Consider the following 24838-nt stretch of genomic DNA (forward strand, 5'->3'; position numbering starts at 1 on the left):
AGTAAATCGAGAGACTCAGCCCGTTGGAAACTTCGCGCTAGCATCAGTTGCTAATGCTAACACGTAGCCGAAAAGAGCTAAGCTGTCGTCAAACTAAATCTATAAATCATGGCAAACGACGAAATTCTACAAGAACTAAGAGACTTTAGACGGGAAAATAAAGACCAACTGGACAGCATTAAGGAGGAGCTGATAAAAGTTAATAACAGGCTTGAAGAGGCAGAAGAGCGGATTGAGAAAACGGAGGACAGAATTCAAAACGTGGAGGAAGCTATGACTGAACTTGTGCAGCTACATATGGCAATGGAGGAGAAAGTAATGGATATTGAGAGTCGCAGTAGAAGAGAGAACGTCAGGATTTATGGAGTCCCAGAATCCGCCGAGCGCGATTCCCCCTCAGTAAATGCTTTTGTTGAGACACTACTGCAGGAGGGCCTGGAAGTTGACGGTGTAAATGCTAATATCGAACGAGCTCATCGGTCTTTAGGTCCTCCTCCTCCCAAAGATGCCCCTCCACGTTCTATCGTGGTGAAATTTCTCAGCTTTAAAGTTAAAGAACGGATTCTCCGCAAGGCATGGCAGAACAGAGGATTCACCTGGAATGGTAAACAAATAACCCTAGACAACGATTACCCCCCTCTTGTCCTTAAGAAACGAAAAGACTACGCAGAGGTCCGTAAAATCTTGAAAGAGAACCAACTGAAGTTTCAAACCCTCTACCCAGCCAGACTGAAAGTGAAATTCCCAGATGGAGATAAGACCTACATCACTGCAGCGGAAGCGACCGAAGATATGTCCAAAAGAGGCTACCCCGTCAAGATCATCAAGGCACCTGATACAATCCTGGAGCAACTTAAACACCTAACTTGGACGAGAGTCACCAGAGGAGGCGGGAGCCGGGCAGCAAATTCAGGACGAGATCCAGGCTACAAGGAAAAGCTCCGCACCTTCAGAAGAATGACCACTTCCACGGGAAACTGAGGTTTTCACATTATCTTGAGGTTTATATGTTTAATCTTATTTGTCACTACACAATAAGACTGTTTTTATAATGAGTGTAGATTTTTAAGTCTTTAATATGGTCCTGGTGGATTTTTTCTCACAGTACGGCCTCAGCCAGTTAGGGCCCCCTTCATTGAACTGATGTGGAATTTGCCCATAGTGGCTTTTCAGGGTCTGTTCAAAAGACCCCAACCTTGGAAATTCATTTTATTTAAGTTAATTCATTGTTTTTCAAATGTTAAGTTTTTGTTCCTTGTTCTGTATTCACCACGGGGAGAGGGGTACCAACCCAAATATTTTTTGCATTTTAAAGTACATAAAAATGTGTGGCAAACATGTGAAATTGGTGACCATTAATATCAATGGCTTGCATAACCCAGTTAAAAGATGGAAAACACTTGCTAAGCTCAAAAGAGACAAAGTCCAAATTGCTCTGATGCAGGAAACACATCTTTCAGATGAAGAACACATAAAATTGAACAAATCAGGTTTTAAACATGTATTTTATTCTTCTCACAGTTCAGGAAGACGGAGAGGAGTGGCAATTCTCATATCTGGGGCATTAAATTACGAACTTTTATCCGAATTGAAAGACCGAGAAGGTAGATATGTAATGATAACCGGAAAGATTGAAGGCACTCTTACAACTTTACTCAATGTATATATTCCTCCTGGCAGTGATTGGCCTTTTTATAGAACAATAATGGAATTGATGACAACCAAAACTCAGGGAACCTTAATATGTGGTGGAGATTTTAATGTTATACTAAATGCAAAATTAGACTCCTCAAATGAGAAAGGCGTCTCAAGAAATATAGGGAAAAAAATAAAGCTTTTTATGGAGGACATAGGGGTCTCTGACATTTGGAGAGAGATTAATCCTATTAAAAAAGAATATACCCATTACTCCCATGTACATAAAGTTTACTCACGCTTAGACTATCTTTTTATGTTCAAACACGATTTGTTTAGGGTACAGCAATGTGAAATTGGGCCCTGTACAATTTCTGATCATAACCCTGTTTATCTTGATGTTTTACTCACAAAAAATAGAAAGTCCACCTTATGGAGATTAAACACAAACATTTTAAACTCTACAAAGAATAAAGAAAGCTTGAAAATAGCAATGAGGGAATATTTTGAACATAATGACAACAATGAAGTCAATCCAGGAATACTATGGGACGCTTTCAAGGCCGTAATTAGAGGGAAAATAATAAGTATTTCCTCCCACCAAAAAAAAAAAAATCTTCAAAAACTTGCTGGCTTAGAAGATAAATTATTAAAACTCCAAAAAGAACATTCCACAAACATGAAAGATGAAATGAAATCTGAAATGAGACAATTGAAAAAAGAAATCGATGATATTACTACAATGGATGTACAGAAAAAATTAACCTTTATTAAACAACAGTATTATGAAGCAGGTGGAAAATCTCTAAAACTCCTCTCCTACAAACTCAGGAAACAGCAGGCAGAGCGAACAATTCATCAAATTAAGAATCCCTTAAATGACAAAATAGAAAATGAACAAGAGATGATTAAGCAGTGTTTTCAAAATTATTATCTAAAACTTTACTCCCAAGTTCGTATGGACAATGATCAAGATACAGAAGTATTTCTTTCACAGCTAAATTTACCTTCATTGACAGATGAACAGAATAAAATACTAATTTCTCCAATAACAAAAGAAGAAATCCATCTGGCAATTAAAAAATTGAAAAATGGAAAGATGGCTGGAGCAGATGGATTTGGCCCCGAGTGGTATAAAATTATGGAGGTTCATTTAATCCCGACTTTACTAAAGACTTTCAACTGGGTTATGCAAAGCAAAATAGTTCCTCCTTCATGGAACGAAGCTATAATATCCGTCATTCCAAAAGAAGGAAAGGACAGACTACAGTGTGGTAATTATCGACCAATTAGCGTCTTAAACATAGATTACAAACTGTTTGCATCAATTATAGCTAGGAGAATGGAATCCATTTTACCACTGTTGATACATAAGGACCAAACTGGATTTATCAAACAAAGACAGACACAAGATAATATCCGTAGAGTGTTACATATAATGCAACAGGCAATACAGAACAAACAAGAAACCTTGGTGATGAGCTTGGACGCAGAAAAGGCGTTTGACTCGGTGAGGTGGTCCTTTTTATTTAAAGTCCTCTGTAAATTTAATTTTCATAAACCATTCATTGAAATGATTGCAGGAATATATCAAACACCTTTAGCAAGAATTAAAATTAATGGTGACCTCACCGAGTCAATAGCCCTGGAAAGAGGAGTAAGGCAAGGCTGTAATTTATCTGCATTGCTTTTTGTTTTATACATTGAGCCACTAGGCCAATGGATTAGACAAAGACAAGATATTGTTGGGATAAACGTTGCAGGAAAAGAACAGAAATTAGCCTTATATGCTGATGATTTGTTGTTGACCATTACAAATCCAACACAGACATTACCAAAAACTATGCAGATGTTTGACGAATATGGCATATTCTCAGGATATAAAATTAATGTAAACAAAACTCAAATTTTAACTTTAAATTATGACCCCCCTCAATACATTAAAAATCTTTATCAATGGAGATGGGACTCACAATCAATAAAATATCTAGGAATTTTATTACACAGGGATTTCAATAAGATGACTGAAGTTAATTATGGACCTCTAAATACAAAACTAAAATCGGATTTAGAAAGGTGGAATATTATACCCTTTCTAGACCTACACTCACGGATTGAAACTATTAGAATGAATATCCTTCCTAGAATGTTGTACTTGTTTCAGTGTTTGCCTTTTTCTATACCTCAAAAACAATGTATAGAGTGGGACAAATTGTTATCTAGGTTTATTTGGAAAGGTAAAAAACCCAGAGTGAAATTTAAAACATTGCAAATAAAGAAGGAAAAAGGTGGTATGAGTCTCCCATGTTTACAAGATTACTTTTATGCTGCCCAGTTGAGACCCTTAGTCTGTTTGTGCTCTCCGATTTACACTGCGGGTTGGAAGGATGTTGAGGGGACAACAATAAAACGGATACCAATCAAAGCTTTAATAGCAGACACTAAATTACAATCTGAAATCAACCTTACAATGGTGCAAATAACATATACGACAATTACCGCCTGGAATGAAACTATTAAAATGTGTGGCTTTGAAAAAGAATCAAAAATTTTGCGATGGTGTTCATATGATTCAGAATTCACCCCTAACAAATATGATGAAAGATTTAAAACCTGGAATTTGAAAGGAATAACTAACTATAATTCACTTGTCCACAAGGGGGCTCTTCAGTCGTTTGATACACTGAAGCAAAAATATGGGCTGGGCTCTGAAGATTTCTTTAGGTACCTGCAAGTCAGGAACTATTTTAACCAGAAAATTACAATACCCCCATCAGACCAAGGATTCTTACACACGTTTATATCACTTACTAAGTCAATGTCCCCCTCCAAATTAGTTTCTAAGATATATAATAGCATACGGCGGAGTAAAGGGGAGAGCACATACTATATAAAAGAAAAGTGGGAAAGAGAAGGAAATTTTATAATTACTGAGGAGAAATGGGAGCATATTTGCCAAATACAATGGGTCACAACTGGATCAAATATTTGGCGGGAATTTTGTTGGAAAAATGCCATGAGATTTTTCTTTACACCAACTCAAAAAAGATATCGGGGTATTGGTGATGCATGTTGGAGGTGTGGCAGCCAAGGGGCTAATCATTTCCATGTTTTCTGGAATTGCCAAGTTATTCAGAGATATTGGGTAGAAATACATCAACATGTTCAAATGGTGTTTTCACTAACTTTTCCTTTGTCTTTTGAAACAATGTACCTGTGTAACATTGAAGTTGAAGGGTTTCCCTACAGAGAAAAGAAACTACTCTACATTTTATTAGCAGCAAGTAAAAAGGCGATCACCAGAAAATGGCTTCAACCTGAATCTCCAAAAACTGAGGACTGGCTAAATATAATACAGGACATATATACAATGGAAAAGCTTTCATTTCGACTGAAACTGCATCTGGACTCATTTTATAAGATGTGGTCAAAATGGACAGAGTATGTCAAGCCGGTACGAACAGATTTTGTGTAACTGTATACTTTGTACACATACATTATGCATAACATTAAAAAAAAGAAAGGTACCCCTCTCCCCACCCCTTTTGTTCTAATTATTTAAAATTGTCTTTAATGTAAAAAGAGAAGATTAAGACTGTCTATGTTCAAACTACGAATATTATTGTGTCTTCTCAATAAAAAAATAAAATTTGAAAAAAAAAGAATGGTTGTAATTCTTCATCACAGAGGCATCTAGAGTCCTTTTCTTTAGGAGGCTTAATAGCACCTATCTTTAGGACTTGGGGAAAATACCTGATGCCAGTGAGCTGTTGACAATAAGCAGGAGATTGCTTTCTACAGAGGTAAAAACTACTTTTAAGAAGTCGGATGGTATCACGTCCATGTTGTTGATTTCAGATGCAAACTGTTTCTTGTAGAATTTTTAAATCAATCGTAAAAATTGTTTTAATTTTTCCACTAAAAAAGTGAGAAAATTCATTGCGTTTCTCAGGGGAGAGGAGGTCTGGGCTGAACTGTTTCGGAGAATTTGTAAGTTTAGCTATCATAGCAAACAGAGTGCGGGAATTGTTGACATTCTTGTTAATCATGTGAGATAAATACCGCTCTCTGGCCCTGCACAGCTCAATCACACAGGCTTTGTTTGTACAGCTGAAGTTTTGTTTTCCTCGACTTACGTTCTGCTTTTCTGCATTTTCTTTATAGGTTTACATCAATACTGGTATTTCACCATGGTGTCTTCTGTTTGCTTAAGTTACTCTCTGAGCTCCTCCCCTCCCACACTCCTGCCCGGTGCCTCAGGTCAGCTGACCTGCTGCTCCTGGACGTACCGAGGTCCAAACTGAAGCTCAGAGGGGATCAGAGCTTTTTTGGTTTCTGGTCATAAATTGTGGAATAAGCTCCCCCTCCACATTAGACAAGCCTCCTCCCTGTCCATTTATAAAACTCATCTTAAAACCCATTTTTATTCCTTGGCTCTTAACCCAACGTAAGACAGTTTCCGGTCAGTGTGCTTTATATTTATTATTGGTTTTTACTTACTTTTTATTTAGTTTGTTTTATTATTTTAATTCCATATTCCTTGTATGGTCTTGATGAACTCTGCACTTGTTCTTTTATTAATGAACCGTTTCCTAACATAGAAGCAGGATGTTTGGACATTCTGGGTGATCAGTAAATAAAGATACAGAAATGGTCTGACAGGCCAAATCAGAGGAAATATGAACACCTTTAGAAATAACCAGGTCTAGAATGTGACCTCGAATGTGGGTTGGTTCTTTTCCATGTTGCCTTAAACCAAACATGTCCAATACAGAAGAAAATTCTTTGGCAATACCATCTGTTAAATTATCTATGTGAATATTAAAATCACCCGATAAGATAAAGTGATTAAAATCAGAAGAGATAACAGATAGTAATTCTGAAAATTCATCAATAAATCTTGTACAGTGTCCCGGAGCTCTGTGGATGATAAAAAAAATACGATTTTAGGAAAGCCTTTTAAAATAAAACTAAGATATTCAGTATCCTCTTTCAATAAATCAGCTTCTCCTCCTTTCCTCCCGTTTCCACATTTATTCATCTGTTTCATTAAGTACAGCAGCACTTGTACCTTCTGTCAGCCATGTTTCTGTCAAAAAAGAACATCTAAACTATGAGAAATGATGAAGTCATTTACTAACAGTGACTTGTTGGACAGAGATCCAGTATTTAGTAAAGCTTGATGGAGTTTACGTTGGTCTGTGTTGTATGCTGACTTGTACACGGCACTGTTAACAGACTGGTAAGATTCATCCTACATGTTAACGGCTTTCCATTCCTTCTTTTTCTAACTAATTCAGGAATCCTACTGGGTCCCGGCTTGTTCTGAGAACAGCTGTCAGTAGTAGGTCTACGACAGCAGGGACCCTGAACGCATCATGGCACGCTATCTTTGTTTTAAACTCTGCTACTGCTTTGTGAACATCCTGCACATCGTCCATGCTCTGCTCTGCCCAGCTGAGACCCCTCGTATCATCTGCCCTGGACCCTTTACAGTTTGCATATCAGGCTCAACTTAGTGTGGATGATGCTGTCATCTATCTTCTGCAGCGTGCTCACTCACACCTGGATAGTGTTAAAGGCTCGGTGACAATCATGTTTTTTGATTTCTCGAGTGCCTTTAACACTATTCAGCCTGTTTTGATGAGTGACAAGCTGCTCAGGATGGGTGTCAGTTCCTCCACTGTCTCCTGGATTGCTGACTACCTGTCTGGCAGGCGTCAGTATGTGCAGCTGGGGAACACCCTGTCTGATACTGTGGTCAGTAATGTAGGAGCTCCGCAGGGCACTGTCCTGTCTCCTTTCCTGTTCACTCTGTACACCTCTGATTTCCAGTACAGCTCCGGGTCCTGCCACCTGCAGAAGTTCTCTGATGACTCTGCGGTGGTGGGGTGTATCGGGGATGGACAGGAGATGGAGTACAGGACACTGATTGCAGACTTTGTGAAGTGGTCCCAGGCTAACCATCTGCTCCTGAATGTGGACAAGACAAAGGAGCTGGTCATCGACTTCAGGAGAAAGAGGACACCAGTGGAGCCCATCACCATCCAGGGCTCAGAGGTGGAGATAGTGGACTGCTACAAATATCTCGGAGTCCATGTGAACAGCAGACTAGACTGGAGGGACAACTGTAATGCTGTTTACAAGAAGGGCATGAGCAGACTGTACTTCCTGAGGAAGCTCAGGTCTTTCAATGTGTGCAGTAAACTGCTGGAGATCTTTTACCAGTCTGTGGTCTCCAGCGCCCTGTACTTCGCTGTGGCCTGCTGGGACAGCAGTACATCCAAAGGGGACATCTCTCGGATTGACAAACTGATCCGCAAAGCTGGACAGGTGGTTGGCTGTCAACTGGAGACATTTGTGACAGTGAGGGACAGGGGGACTCTGGACAAACTGCTCTCTATTATGGACAATCCTGCTCATCCACTCCACCGGACTGTAGAGGGGCAAAGGAGCTCCTTCTCCAATAGACTTTTACAGCTGCGCTGTCACAGTGAGCGCTACAAGAACACATTCTTACCATTCTCTATACAGATGTACAATAACTCCCCACTTTGTGACAGATAACTAACATTCATTTCAAAGCCTCTGTGTAAACTGGCACTGCATTTAGTCACATGTTGTATATATTGTAAATTTCTAAATTTCCATATTCTATATTGCCAATTTTACTTTAGATAGTTTTATTTATCTTTTATCTTTGTAAAAGTGTACATATTCCAGATTGCTTTATGGATAGTACCTATTCTATTTTATTATTATTATTTACTTTTTTTTTTCTTACCTACTATTGCTGTTTCTATTTCTTACTCTATTGCTGTTCTGAGCTACTGTGACAACAGAATTTCCCTTGTGGATAAATAAAGTCTGTCTAAGTCTAAGTCTAAGTCTCTGCCAGGACAGATGATCTCAGAGGAGGACGGGGAGGAGGAGGGGGAGCCCTGTGTTTCTTAACAGATGGGGGTCGTTGAGGTCTGGACCGGGACAGAGACATCTTCTGGAGACCTTGGGTGATGTGGAGAAGTGGAACTGAGGAGGGAGGAGAGCTGGGTGTTGTTTGCCTCTCTTCTATGTCCTTGGCTCTTATCTCTGTGTTCATGTTTGGGTTTGCCGTTCCAACAGCATGATGCAGACGAGCACCAAGTAATCTGGATCCAGATAGATCTGGATGCACTCCGTCAGGTCTGAAACTATCCTCACAGTTCCAAAAGATGTTGAAGTTATCAATGAACTTTATCCCATACATGCAGTGATAGCCATGTGTTCAGACCCAGAAGTCTGCTGAAAACTTCGATTCCTTTCCCCGCTGTAGGAATGGAGCTTGAAATGACAACATGGTGTTTCCAGAGTGACATATTTCCTCCAACAGCAGAGAAAAGTCTTTCTTTAGGATCTCAGAGCCAGTTTTCCTCCTCAGAATATCACGAGACCCCATGTGAACAATAATCTTCAGACTCTGCACTGTGCACTGTGAACTCTGGATTCTGGACTCTGGATTCTGGAATCTAGACCCTGCACTCTGGATTGTGGTTTCTGGATTCTGGACTCTACTCTGTACTCTGCACTCTGGATTCTGGACTCTGCTCTGTACTCTGGATTCTGGACTCTGCTCTGTACTCTGGATTCTGGACTCTGTACTCTAGATTCTGGACTCTGGACTCTAGATTCTGGACTCTGTACTCTTGATTCTGGACTCTGGACTCTAGATTTTGCACTCAGGGTTATGGTTTCTGAGATCTAGACTCTGTACTCTGCACCTGGGGAATCCTGGAGCGGTGACACTGGAGGACATAGGTGCCAAGTCTGAGGAGAGTTTTGCCACCTGTTGAAGCAGAGACTGATTAGCTTTGCTCAGGGATGACTTCTGAGTAATTGCTAAGATAAAGCCTGCTGCCAGGAGTTGTCCGGCGTACTTGATACTGAATCCATATCCTTTTGGCCAGATCGTTCTGTTAAGGTTTTGCGGGTAGTAGGCTGGATCCAGGAACTGAGTTGACAACAGGTTGAGGGGGAAAGAGCAAAAACAGCTTCATTAGGAGTCCAATCTTAGATAGTCAAAACTGACTGGGCCCTGAATCCTTTTCTTGGGGGAAAAAAAAACTCAATGATCTGGCAACAACTGAATGCAGCCTGGCTATTATGTAGGCTGAGCTGACAAGTCGCAGGTGAGTGGCATCCCCTGTTAACCCCCAGGAGAGCACAATCTCCCATCAGTGCGCTTGCTTTGCCAGTTGTATCTCTGAACAGAAAAGAAAAACAAATCCAGAGTGCAGAAGGTAGATTCCAAAAACCAGAATCCAGAGCACAGAGTGTAGATTCCAAAAACCAGAATCCAGAGCACAGAGTGTAGATTCCAGAAACCAGAGTCGAGAGTGCAGAGTCTAGATTCCAGAAACCAGAGTCGAGAGTGCAGAGTCTAGATTCCAGAAACCAGAATCCAGAGTGCAGAGTGTATTCTTCTTTTATTCCGTTCGCAGAGCTTCAGCAGCATTTCCATACAGTATATGCTTTCAATCTGTTTGTCACTGGCCTTTGCTTTAAGTCCAACCCCCACCCCCCTCCCCCTTACAAAATTATTCCCTATTAATTATTCATTTGTTTATGTACAGCTTAAATCAAGAGTTGTTCTTTTTTATATAAAGTAAGTGTTATACGTCATATATATAACTTTTTATTAAGGTTTGAAGAAAGTTCAGCATTTAAAACTCACAAATGACATGTGATTCATCCCAACTCTTTATATGTCCCACCATCGACTCCTTGATTCCTCCATTGACACATCAGTTTCCTAATCCCCGACACCGCGTGAAAGTGAATCATTCATCCTTTTTAATCAGCAACATGGGGATTCCTTGGATTAGGTCCCTTACTTTACATTAACTGTGATCAAAGTTCAGCTGAAGTTACTGAATAATCCAACTTTTCCATACGTTCAACCTTTTTGTTCCATGAGCTACCGGAGAGGGATGCTGGAACATTTCCATGCTTACACTTCTCCTTTATGCTGATTTTCTGTCGATTTGATTATTAAGGTTTAAAAAAATTGTTGCTTCTTTAAAGTAATCATTATTGCCGTGGTTTCTGTGGAAAAAGGGTATACCCTGGACAGCTCGCCAGTCCATCACAGAATATTGAGGTTATTCCACTATATAATAGTACTCTGATAATTACACCCTTATGAGATACTGTCATGGCAGTAAGAAAATGTTTGCTCGAACAATAATAGTGAGACAAACCTGAAAAGTTGCCGTCTGCGTGATGAATACTCGGTGCTGAGAAAATAACTACCATGACAGAAAAATGACAGTTAACACAACCAGACATTAAAACTTCCGCTTACATTTTTCTTTGTCTAGTAAAACAACAGTATGAAATATTCTGGTGTAAATCTTTTTAATTTTGTGTTTAGACTCACAGATCATCAGTGTTCTCATCATAGGACATGATCTTGGTCACCTCCCAGTTCCCAGATGTTAGATGTCGTACTTCACTTTGATCTGCTCTGAACTGAATGAAGAAGACAAAGAACAGACAGAGAGTTATAACGTCTCTTCTCTGGAGTCCACTCAACTGAGCTGCAAGTGTCCTCACCACAAAGGCAGGAGCACACAGAGAGTGCAGGCTTCCATTGAAGGTTTAATGGCAAAATATTCTCATCTCCTCCAAACTAAAGAATCTTTTGAACAATACGTGGTTCCAGCTGATGATCCGCATCACCCAAAAAATATATCCACTTCTCCCTGATTACATTTCATCTGAATGCATCCATCACTTTCTGAATTGTGTTGCTGACAGACTGATGGACAGACAGACAGTCAGACAGAGAAACAGACAGACAGATGAATAGAAAATCAGACATACAGAAAGACAGACAGATGAATAGAAAGTCAGACAGACAGACGAATGGAGTGAATCACCACAATAGAAGTCAGGTAAGTGAGTGGGCGATGGGGTGGGGGTGGGGGGGTGGGAGGAGTGTATACGGATGTGTGGGGGCTTGTGGGGGGTATGTTGGGGTGTTTGTGTGTAAAATAGGGTGTGTTTGCATATAAGGAAGAGTGTAAATGTGGATGGGGGGGGGGGGGATGAGGATGTGTGTGATGGGGCAGGTGTTTCAATAAAGGGGGAGCATGTGAGTGGGGCTGGGGTAGAGAGGTGTTTGATGGGTCATGTGTGGGTGTGTATAGGTGGAGAGATGGGGTGGGGTGTGTGAACATGTTTGAAGGGAAGTATATGAGTGAGGAAGGAGTGGTGGGTTAGTGTGTGTGTGTGTGTGTGTGTGTGTTGGGAGGAGTAAAGGCGGGGTGGGTCTGATGGGGTGTGTGTAAGGGGAGGAGTGTGTGAGAGGAGGCTTGTGATCAGAGTCTGTGTGTGTGTGTGTATGGTAGCGTATGTGAGAAGGGGCAGAGGGGTGGGGTAGTGTGAGATGGAGTCTGTCTAAGGGATGGGGTGTGTAGGATGTGTGTAGGGGCATGGTCTTGCTGCACTGGTTGCTGGGGGTCCTAGCCCTCCGTTGGTGTGGGTTGGACTTGGTTCTTGGGGCTCTTGGGGCCCTGGGGCCCGCGCTCTGTCTACCCCAGGTGGCTGGTACCCGGCGGGGCTGAGGTTTGCTGGTCTGGGCCTGCTGAGGCCTGTTCCCCCTGACTGGGGACTCTGACTAGGGCCCCCTCTCTGCAACCTCCTGGGTGGATGCATGGCTGGCTCCAGAGCGGGGCAGTTGGGGTCTGTGCTTGGAGGTGGCTGCCGGTTGCCCGGGTCTCGGGGCTCTCTTGGCCTGCCTCTCCCCTTTGTGTGGGCGGGGTCACATTGGCATGATCTCTCTTCTCTGAACACGTTTCACTCTGTATGTTCTGCATGTGACACAGTCACTGAGTCGCCTGCAGGATTACTCACTAACAATGGCTGGTTTTCTTTCTGTCTTTATGGTACAACTGGTTAGTTTTACTGGTGTATATATATATATATATATATATATATATATGATTGTATACATGTCTGTTTCTACGAGGTGTTTTCTCTTTTTTTTCTGTTCTCTTTCTGTCCATCTTTTATCATCTCCGCTCCGGTCCAGCAGTATAAACTATGTAGTCCAAACAGTTATACAAAATAAATAGAGAAATAAATTAAGAATACAGAATATCAAGGGAATCCTTATATCTATAAAGCTCCTCTTGGGAAAGTAAATTTCCTCAGCAGAACACAACATCCATTATTCTGCTTGCTTAAAAGCTGGACAAGATACACACACAAAAATCAGAATAACCTTATATAGTCGCAAATCTTCACTTCTGAAAGAATCATTTTTGATTTGGATAAAACTATGTTTACGGATGAATGACAGTATGAATGGCACTAAATATGGTAAGAAATAAAAGGCTTTTAATTAAAATGGGCAAGAATCATTAAAATACACAAACTAATGCTTTTTACAGGGTTATATAGTGATCTGTGTTTAGCCATTCTGACCTGTAGCCTTGTTTTGGTCAAACCCACATAATAATAACCTCAAGAGAATTCTAGTCTGTACATAGCATGTGTGGTATAACAATTTATGAAACTGGTGACAAGCAGCCTGTTGGTTTTTCCTGGGGCTTCAGGGGCTAGCCCCGGTAGCCAAAACCAAAGTCACTGTGCATAGATGCTCCTAAACTGCCACCTGCTCCTCCATTGTCTACCCTCCATTATTCTTCTCAGCCAAAGGCTCACACACTCACTCACACAACTAAAGCAACACTACAACACAGGGCTGGCTGGGTTGTGGGATGAAGGCAATGACCTATTTGGGTTGTTGTTCGGTATTTGTATGTATGTATTTAAAGCAAATTATGTAATAAGGTGTGGAGACCCCAGGAAATATAGTGGCTGGTAATTGACAGCAGTTAATTGGGTTCTGATAAATAAAACAAAAGAAAACCTATGGCAAGCCGTTTGAGTATTTTTTACATATCTTTGAAATCAGACATTCATGGATAAAAATCCATGAGTTTCCACTATGAACAAACTACTGAACATGTGCTCACATTTCATGGGCATTTTTACCTGACTCGTGACAACAAACTGTCAGAAACTAGTGACACTTTTGTATGCTAGTTACACTAGAGCAGTGGTTCTTAACCTTGTTGGAGGTACCCCAACCCCACCCGTTTCCTATGCACATTCACCAAAACCTTCATTAGTAAAATAATAAAAATATGATTTTTTTTACAAATTCAAGACATAGGTATATGTTTCTTTTACTGGTGCACAAAATGAACCATGCATGAACATCACCTTGTTCAAAGAAAAAAACCAACACAGTGCATGAACTCAAAAAATTACATACCTGCAAATCAGTGTGACTTCTGCTGTTGCCTTTGAGAGACCAGTTCAGATATGCGTGGCTTCACCTTGGCAAGTGCCACTTTCATGTCATTTTCACAACAAAGTCTTTTCCTTTTCTTCGCTTTTGTGTCCAGCATCCTCGAAAAGGATTGCTTGCACAGATAAGTTGTAACGAATGGTATAAAAAAAAAAATCCAGGGCTTTCTTCACAATAACTGGATACTTTTCCATTTGTCAACACCAAAACGCTGAGAGTGTTGTTCTGAAGAGTTGTTGTTGAACCTGTCTCTGCTGAATTTCAATAATTTCATCAAGGTATAAATCATTGACATTACAGCTAACAGTAGCTTTTTTTTTAAAAAGCCTTCAGGTTTTCTTCTGCTTCCATGATGTTGACTAACACCATGCATCTGCTGATTGAGAGCTGCAAATATAGCAGCCATGTATGCTAAAATGAGAATGAACTCAGTATTTTTGAAGCAATCTGCATGAGAATGCTGGTGCTCTAACGAAAACAGGGCTAATTCAACACGCATGGCAAAAACAAGACTCAGCACCTGTCCCTGGGATAACCACCGAACATTAGAACGGAACAGTACCTCAAATTCAGAGCCCATATTTTTACATAGCTCACTGGCTCTCTTCACCTTGAATTCAGCAAGCGTTGTGTTCTTGCATTCCCCATCTCCATGCAGTTTAAAGAAGTGTTCCTTTAGTTTTGCTGGTGCGAGACTAGAGTTGCTCAGCTTAGCATTGCAAATGATGCAGATAGGATGCTGAGTCCCATTACGTTCCATGATGCATGTGAATCCATGTTGTACATATTCATCTGACCACTTTCTTTTTTTGCTTGACATACAGTGGGGATCAAAAGTTTGGGCACCCCTGGTAAAAATATATTTTAATGTTAAAAAAAGGAGCCAACAAAAGATGGAAAATCTCCAAAAGGCATCAAATTACAGATTAGACATTTTTCTAACATGTCAAAAAAAGTTAGATCTTATTTCATTCATTTAACCTTTCAAAATAACAGAACGCAAAAAAAATGCATCTGCAAAAGTTTGGGCACCATGCAGTTAGTATCTTTTACTCCCCCCTTTGGCAAATATGACACCTTGTAAACACTTTTCATAGCCAGCCAATAGTCTTTCAAATCTTGTTTGAGGTATCTTCACCCATTCTTCCTTGCAAAAGTTTTCCAGATCTTTGAGATTTCTGGGCCATCTGTGATGCGCTGCTCTTATAAGGTCTATCCATAGACTTTCAATCATGTTGAGGTCAGGAGATTGTGAAGGCCATGGCAAAACCTTCAGTTTACGCCTCTTGATGTAATCCACCCTGGATTTAGAGGTGTTTTTAGGATCATTATCCATTTGTAGAACCATCCTCTCTTTAACTGCAGCTTTTTCACAGATGGCATTAGGTTAGCATCCAAAATTTGCTCAAATCCCATTGAATCCATTTTTCCTTCCACTCGTGACATGTTCCCTGTGCCACTGGCTGCAATACAACCCCAAAGCATGATTGATCCACCCCAATGCTTAACAGTTAGATAGAGGTTCTTTTCATTAAATTGTGTGCCCTGTCTTCTCCAAACGTACCTGTGCTCATTCCGACCAAAACGTTCAATTTTAAACTCATCAGTCCACAGAACTTGTTTCCAAAATGCATCAGGCTTGTCTATATGTTCCTTTGCAAACTTCAAATGCAGATTTTTGTGGTAAGGACGTAAAAGAAGTTTCCTTCTGATGAGTCTTCCATGAAGGCCATATTTGAACAAGTAGGAATGGTGCACCATGACTCCAGTATCAGCCAGATTTTCCTGGAGGGATTGTGCAGTCAAACGTGGGATTTGACTTGTTTTTCCTACAATCCTGCAAGCTGTTCTGTCTGATATTTTTCTTGGTCTTCCAGATCTCTCTTTAACTTCCTCTGTTCCCAATGACCGACATTTCTTGATTACATTCGGAACTGAGGATATTAGCATCTGAAAACACTTTGCTATTTTCTTACACCCTTCTCCTGCTTTGTGAGCATCAACTATTTTCAGTTTCAGTGTTCTTGACAGCTGCTTAGAGGAACCCATGGTGCCGATTGTTGAGGCGAGGTCAGATGAGTCTGAGCATTTAAAAACTTTGAGATTGACATCACCTGGTCTTTCCAGACACTAACTGTAAACAATCCAGGACACTGTCAGGTCTCAGCTGTCCACATGTACAAGGTACTAACTCTACAAGGGCCATTTTTTGTTTTCTATTATTTTGAAAGTCTAAATGATGGAAATAAGATCAAACCTTTCTTGACATGTTAGAAGAATGTCTAATCTGTAATTTGATGCCTTTTGGAGTTTTTCTATCTTTTGTTGGCTCCTTTTTCTTAACATTAAAATACATTTTTACCAGGGGTGCCCAAACTTTCGATCCCCACTGTAGTTAGTATGGATTAAAATATTCCAAAAAAAAATCACACAACATACTACCACAACAGTCACACGTTGACTACTGAGCGCACTAAATTCCCCGCAGCACTGATTGGCCAAGCAACGTAATGTGATCATCTGCAGCCAGTGATGGCCAAGCAGGGTGTGTCATCACTAATTGACATGATGAGTTGGGTGTGTCTTGACCTCCAAGGCAGAGGCTTAGCCAAACTTCTGAGACCGATTTACCCCTAGGGTTTGATTGAACCACTGCACTACAGACTTCACTAGTAAACCAGAGCTCCAAACAAGTACCTCATGAATATATTTAGTTGGCTTTTTGATAGTGGCCCAATGGGTCTAGCTATTTATACAATATCCTGTACTTGTTAACTAGCGAGCTATAAAAACACGAAGATGTGCACATGTTAAGCCAAATCTAGCTTAGGGTGCTTGTCAACTAGTAACTTATAATTTCCTGGAATAGTTCACGAGTAAGTTTGAGAATATTATCTGGTTAACCAGTAAAGATATAGAGGTTCGCTTGTTAACTTGTATATGTTAAAATGCTTGCAAGGCAAGCATGAAACATTTTTATAGTTTGTGTCCACAAGGAAACCTGAAAGTACATGTACAATATGAGAAAATTTAAATTAGCATAATCTCCAAAAAAAAAAAAAAAAAAAAAAAGATGTTTGTCTTTAACATAGTCATTGTTGTGTTATTACTTTTAGAGGTTTAAAACACTGAAAGACAAAGCTGTAATAGCATTTTATAAAGCAGAGGAAACACACCAGCTCATCATTGGTGAAAGCTTGCTTTTGTTTCTTTTTACCTTAGTGAAAAACATTTTATCAATGAACATATCTGGAAAGGAAAAAATTGGCCTGGTTCAAAGTACATAAGTTTTATGTGACCATGATGGTCACATAAAACTTTAAAACAATGACAGAACAATTACAAATTAGTAAAGACGGCATTTTAGCTTGCTGTGCTTTTGTTGGAAAATTCCCAGGAAGCCTCAGATCTGTTAAAATCCAGGTGAACAACCCAGCTGTTCTCAGCTGCATTTCCACAGGTATTATTTATAAGCCTAAATCCAGACTTTCTTTAAAACTGAATTATTGAACTTGATTTTTTAATAACATATATTTATATATAATTATTACAATTCATATATAATTATATAATTATATATATATATATATATATATATATATATATATATATATATATATATATATATATATATATGATAGTGTTTTAAAATAATGTCTTAATTTTACATTTCACTTGTTTTTAAAATTAAATTATACTTTGTATTTTGTAATATTTCAAGGTATTTGTAAGTCACCTTAAATCACTGTCACTGAATTGTACTATGCAACTACCATTGCCATGCCTATTGTTCAAATTGTACATAAAATATCATGTCTACATCATTTAAATATTTAATAACAAATCTGAAAACTTTCCATGACAAAACATTTTACTCAAGATATTTATTCATGTTGCTGTGAACTGTGTTTTTTAAATTTGTAAAATAATTTCAAAGGTTCTCTTCCTGAAATACAAAACAAAACATGACAAGAACAAAAAAGAAAAACATTCAGACTAGCATGTTAACAAGTAATGAAATATTCAAATCAGACCATCTCTGGTGCCTCCCGTGGGCTCACCATCTGCAGGAGGAGCCGTAGGGGTCGGGTGCAGTGTGAGCTGGGCGGCAGCAAGGGGCGGGGACCCTGGCGGTCCGATCCCCGGCTGCAGAAGCTGGCTCTAGGGACGTGGAACTTCACCTCTCTGGTGGGGAAGGAGCCTGAGCTTGTGCGCGAGGTTGAGCAGTTCCGAATAGATATAGTTGGACTCACCTCGACGTATGGCTTGGGCTCTGGAACCAGAACCCTCGAGAGGGGCTGGACCTTCTTCCACTCTGGAGTTGCTCATGGTGAGAGGCGCCGAGCAGGTGTGGGCATTCTCATCAGCCCCCAGCTTGGTGCCTGCACGTTGGGGTTTACCCCGGTGGATGAAAGGGTAGTTTCCCTCCGCCTCCGGGTGGGGGGACGGGTCCTGACTGTTGTCTGTGCTTATGCACCGAACAGCAGTTCAGAGTACCCACCCTTTCTGGAGTCCTTGGAGGGAGTGCTGGAGGGTGCTCCTTCTGGGGACTCCATTGTTCTGCTGGGGGAGGGGAGTGATTGGGAGGCATGGTGCCCCCCCCCCCCCCCCCCCCCCCGAACCAAAATGGGGTTTTGTTATTGGACTTCTGTGCTCATCATGGATTGTCCATAACGAACACCATGTTCCAACATTAGAGTGTCCATATGTACACCTGGCATCAGGATTCCCAGGGCCGCAGTTTGATGATCGATTTTTTAGTCGTATCATTGTTTCAACTCCCACCTTCAGCAGAGCTTCAACCACGTTCCGAGTGAGCCGGGGGCTGTGTTCCATGCCTCTATTGCTGAGGTGGCCAGCCGGAGCTGTGGTAGTAAGGTTGCTGGTGCTTGTCGTGGCGCTAATCCCAGAACTCAATGGTGGACACCAGGAGTGAGGGAAGAAGGAGTCAAATCAGGCCTTTTGCTGATAGGTGTCGACAGGCTAAGCAGGATGTGGCTTCAGCTGTCGACAAGGCAAAACTTGGGCATGGGAGGAGTTCAGCGAGAACAACTTCCGGACGGCTTCGAGGTGATCCAGCAACTCAGTGTACAGTGGAGGTGGGGAGCTGCTGACCTCGACTCGGGACGTTGTGGGTCGGTGGAAGGAATACTTCGAAGACCTCCTCAATCCTACCAACACGTCTTGCGATGAGGAAGCAGAGCTGGGGGACTCAGGGGTGGACTCTCCTATCTCTGGGGCTGAAGTCGCTGAGGTGGTTAAAAAGCTCCTTGGCAGCAAGGCCCCGGGGGTGGATGAGATCCGCCCGGAGTTCCTTAAGGCTCTGGATGCTGTGGGGCTGTCCTGGCTGACACGCCTCTGCAGCATCGCGTGGACATCGGGGGCAGTACCGCTGGATTGGCAGACTGGGGTGGTGGTCCCCCTTTTTAAGAAGGGGGACCGGAGGGTGTGTTCCAATTACAGGGGAATCACACTCCTCAGCCTCCCTGGTAAGGTCTATTCAGGGGTCCTGGAGAGGAGGGTCCGCCGGATCGTCGAATCTCTGATTGAGGAGGAGCAGTGTGGTTTTCGTCCTGGTCGAGGAACAGTGGACCAGCTCTATACCCTCTTTGGGGTCCTGGAGGGGGCATGGGAGTTTGCCCAACCAGTCTACATGTGCTTTGTGGACCTGGAGAAGGCGTTTGACCGTGTCCCCCGGGGGCTCCTGTGGGGGGTACTCCGGGAGTATGGGGTACCGGACCCCCTTGTACGGGCTGTCCGGTCCCTGTACGACAGGTGTCAGAGCTTGGTCCGCATTGCCGGTAGTAAGTCGAATTCGTTTCCGGTGAGGGTTGGACTCCGCCAAGGCTGCCCTTTATCACCGATTCTGTTCATAACTTATATGGACAGAATTTCTAGGCGCAGCCGAGGGGTTGAGGGGATCCGACTTGGTGGCCTCAGGATTGGGTCTCTGCTTTTTGCAGATGACGTGGTCCTGTTGGCTTCATCTGGTCGTGATCTCCAGCTCTCACTTGAGCGATTCGCGGCTGAGTGTGAAGCGGCTGCGATGAGAATCAGCACCTCCAAATCTGAGACCATGGTCCTCAGCCGGAATAGGGTGGATTGCCCTCTCCGGGTCGGGAGTCAGGTCCTGCCTCAAGTGGAGGAGTTTAAATATCTCGGGGTCTTGTTCACGAGTGAGGGAAGGATGGAGCGTGAGATCGACAGACGGATCGGTGCGGCGTCTGCAGTAATGCGGACTCTGCGCCGGTCTGTCGTGGTGAAGAAGGAGCTGAACCAGAAGGCGAAGCTCTCGATTTACCAGTCGATCTACGTTCCTACCCTCACCTATGGTCATGAGCTGTGGGTCGTGACCGAAAGAAGGAGATCTCGTATACAGGCGGCTGAAATGGGTTTCCTCCGCAGGGTGGCCGGGCTCTCCCTTAGAGATAGGGTGAGGAGCTCGGTCATCTGGGAGGAGATCAGAGTAGAGCCGCTGCTCCTCCACATCGAGAGGAGCCAGTCGAGGCGCCGTGGGCATCTGGTCAGGATGCCTCCTGGTTGCCTCCCTGGTGAGGTGTTTGAGGCACATCCCTACGGAAGGAGACCTTGGGGAGAGCCAGGACACGCTGGAGTGATTATATGTCTCGACTGGCCCGCTAATGCCTTGGGATCCCCTCCCTCTGCAGAGTTGGCAAATGTGGCTGGGCTTCCTACAGGTACCGTTGGGTAGTTCTGGACCGAAGGTTGGTAATGGTCAGCCAACACAAGTGCAGCATACAGGAAGGGATAGAGTCCCCTTTTCTTCCTCAGGTGGCTCAGGTCCTTTGCAGTGACCTCACACAAGTGTCACTAGTTACTGAAAAACATTTACTATAAATTACTGGACTCCACTAATCAGGTAAAAATTCCAATGAACTGTGAACATATGTTTACTTGTTTTATGTTTGTTTTATGTTTTACTTGTTACAGAGTGGAAACCAGTTGAACAAAAGTAAGATACGATTTTAAAGATATGTAATAAATACTGATGTTTGTGATGGCAGGGACGGTGCTGTCGACAGCGCTGTGTTAAAAGAACACTGTGGCCCTGTAGGAGCTTGGTTGTGGCAGAGGGGCCACACCCCAGGCCCCCGCATGCCATCGGTCCCCTAACAGTTCCATGTCCCTTGTGCATATCTTCTCCTTGACAGTAACATGTCCAGGATGACACCAACGCTGGTTAACCAGCACTGCAATTCCACCACCCTTTAGCTTTCCGCTGTGTTGTCTACTGGGGTCTGCAATTGTTGTCTCACTTCAACCATTCAACTATTAAACTCTTCAGCCCATTCAGGAGATATGTGCTATAACTTTTGGTCTTTGTAAAACAAAGTGTTAATTCAAGTTTAAAAAAAAAAAAAAAAAACACGCAGAAATGGCAGTTCAATATTAAAATTTTGTTGTTAAAATACTTTAAAGGAAAAAATAGCTGACTTTGAATAATAAAGTCTTTAACTGATTAAACAGGCAATTTTAAATGGTTTTCTGCAATGATTTTCTGCAATGATTAATGCACTTTATCTTTAATTTCTTGACAGCAGCTAAACCTTTCCCATCTTTTTGAATTACTGCTGATTACACACAGGTATGAAAGGCATTTCTAACCCTATGGCTAAAAATATTAATGCCAGGGTGTGAGAAGAGTTGGTGTGGTGTAGTGGTAGATGTTGCCTCTCATCTTGTTTGTGGGTTCAAATCCAGGTAGATCTTGATAAACCTTGTCAGATGATTCTAATGCTTTTGCTGACAAAAGCAAGTTAATAAATCTTGTGTGCTACTTCACCCATGTAAATCCTAAACTCAAAGCTGATGAATCAAGTTGGATACTTGTGCTGTTCCCCAAATGCTTATGCAATAGCTTAGCATTCACAGTTGCTCTTCTACAAGAACAAAATTTCTAGTGTGGACATAATTTCTCTTTAGTATGGCTTGAGAGGTCTCCTAGTTGCAGTGGAAACTTAGATTAATGGGATTGCTGCAGTTTCATATGAACTGAAAAACAACCTTATCAGTTCTGGTCTCATGTTTTTTCAATGAATGAATGCAAGACGATTTTGATCGTAGTAATGTTTCTTGGTTGAATTTGTCCTCGTAGATGTTATCGCCATGGAAACAAACAGGTTGGTTTGACACAATGGTATTAAACAAGCATGCCTTCTTTACTACTACAGTCTAAGTAGGCAAAGCTTGTGACACCTAATTCATGCCACATCATGCCTTTACCATGTCATGATGTTGTGCTGGTTTTTCTGTCTGCATGAAGCTTGATTCTTTGTGTGTGAAATCTCTGCCTGGGTCCTAGCTGCATGAACCACGAGGAGGTCCTCACCTGTGTTGTGAACATGGCGATGTGATGAAACTCTCCACGGCCTCCTTGTTTCACTGGGACAGTCAAAAAGAATCTGTTGCCATCTTTAGAGAACACCGGCTGCTGGTTCTGTGGAAGGTAAGGAAGCATTCATTCAGACAATAGCGGCCAGATTAACCCACTCTGACCCGGAGTGAACTGCTGTTTTACCTATAAAACCTGGAGCGACCACAGTCTCAGAGCAACACGCATGAGATTTAAGCTAATATTTCAAAGAGCTAGCTCAGGAATAAAGTTGAAGAACAAAGCCCTCAAATTATTATTATTTAATGTTTCTAGCATCTTCAGAAGCAAAGAGAATATACTGGGCAATATTCCAGCTGCTTCAAAGAATGCTTCAGATCTGGAAGAGTCAAGTAAAATGTGCTTTTAGGAATAATAAAATATCAAATCTTTAATCATGCGTGTCTAACCAATGCTATCCAGGGAGAAGGTAGAATAATAGTATGCTGATAAAATCTGCAGAGATAAACTGCAGGTCTTGACGCACAAGCAGCAGTTTGGAAGGTTTCATGGAAAGAAAATGGCCTTTTGTAACTATGCGAAAGAACAGCAGGCCTGCATGATGACCTGTATGATGACCTGTATGATGACCTGCATGATGACCTGTAGGATGACCTGCATGATGACCTGTATGTTGACCTGTATGCTGACCTGCATGATGACCTGTAGGATGACCTGCATGATGACCTGTATGATGACCTGTATGATGACCTGCATGATGACCTGTAGGATGACCTGCATGATGACCTGTATGTTGACCTGTATGCTGACCTGCATGATGACCTGTATGATGACCTGTATGATGACCTGCATGATGACCTGTAGGATGACCTGTAATGACCTATATGTTGACCTGCATGATGACCTGTATTTTCACCTGTATGTTGACCTGTATGATGACCGGCAAGATGACCTGCATGATGACCTGTATGATGACTTGTATGTTGACCTGTATGCTGACCTGTAAGATGACCTTTATGATGACCTGTATGATGACCTGTAAGATGACCTGCATGATGACCTGTAAAACGACCTCTATATTGACACGTATGTTAACATGTATGATGACCTGTAATGACCTATATGTTGACCTGCATGATGACCTGTATTTTCACCTGTATGTTGACCTGTATGATGACCGGCAAGATGACCTGCATGATGACCTGCATGATGACCTGTATGTTGACCTGTATGCTGACCTGTAAGATGACCTTTATGATGACCTGTATGATGACCTGTATGATGACCTGTATGATGACCTGTAAGATGACCTGCATGATGACCTGTAAAACGACCTCTATATTGACACGTATGTTAACATGTATGATGACCTGTAATGACCTATATGTTGACCTGCATGATGACCTGTATGATGACCTGTATGATGACATGTATGATGACTTGCATGATGACTTGCGTGTTGACATGTATGATGACCTGTATAATGGCCTGTTTGATGACCTGCATGATGACTTGCATGTTGACATGCATGATGACCTGTATGATGACTTGCGTTTGACATGTATGATGACCTGTATGATAACTTATATGATGACCTGCTTGATGACCTGTATGATGACCTGTATGATGACCAGTATGATGACCTGCATGTTGAAATGTAAGATGACCTGTTTCATGACTTGCATGTAGACCTGTATGATGACTTGCATGTTGACATGCATGATGACCTGCATGATGACCTGTTTGACGACCTGCCTGATGACTGACATGGTGACACGTATGATGACCTGTATGATAACATGCATGATGACCTTTTTATTGACCTGCTTGATGATTTGCATGTTGACATGCATCATGACCTGCATGATGACCTGTATGATGACCTGTTTTATGACCTCTATGATTACCTTTATGATGACCTGCATGATGACTTGTGTGTTGACATGTATGATAACCTGTATGATGGACTGTTTGATGACCTGCATGATGACCTGTATGATGACCTGCATGATGACCTGCATGATGACCTGTATGTTGACCTGCAATTTGACACATATGATACCCTGTTTGATGACCTGCATGATGACCTGCATGATGACCTGTATGATGACCTGCAAAATGACTTTCATCATGACATGTATGTAAAAATGCATGACCTGTATGATGACTCGTATGGTAACTTGCATGTTGACATGTATGATGACCTGCAAGATGACCCGTGTGTTGACCTGTATGGTGCCATGCAAGATGACCTGTATGTTTATCTGTATGATGACCTTAATGATAACCTTTATGATGACCTGTAAGATGACTTGTATAATGACCTGTATGATGACATATATGTTGACCTGTATGTTGACCTGTAAGACGACCTCTATAATAAGCCGTACTTTAATATGAATGATGTCCTGTATGTTGACCTGTATGATGACCTGTATTTTCACCTGTATGATGACCTGTATGATGGCCTGTTTGATGACTTGCATGATGAC

The 24838-nt window shown here is 41.8% G+C and overlaps 1 protein-coding gene across 1 annotated transcript in view; it reads right to left on the reverse strand.

Annotated features, from left to right (window-relative positions):
- LOC306766203 (inactive dipeptidyl peptidase 10-like) overlaps window positions 1-24838 on the reverse strand; it is a gene marked incomplete at both ends in the record, with an annotated part of 307548 nt that overhangs the window by 123009 nt on the left and 159701 nt on the right. The window contains 3 exons of the mRNA XM_079253836.1: window positions 10872-10919; window positions 11051-11142; window positions 22344-22451. Of these exons, the coding sequence (XP_079109962.1) occupies window positions 10872-10919; window positions 11051-11142; window positions 22344-22451 (248 nt within the window). The remainder of the gene's footprint in view (window positions 1-10871; window positions 10920-11050; window positions 11143-22343; window positions 22452-24838) is intronic.

The sequence above is a fragment of the Telmatherina bonti genome, assembly GCF_933228915.1.
Source record: "Telmatherina bonti genome assembly, chromosome: 15".
NCBI classification, from domain to species: Eukaryota; Metazoa; Chordata; class Actinopteri; order Atheriniformes; family Telmatherinidae; genus Telmatherina; species Telmatherina bonti.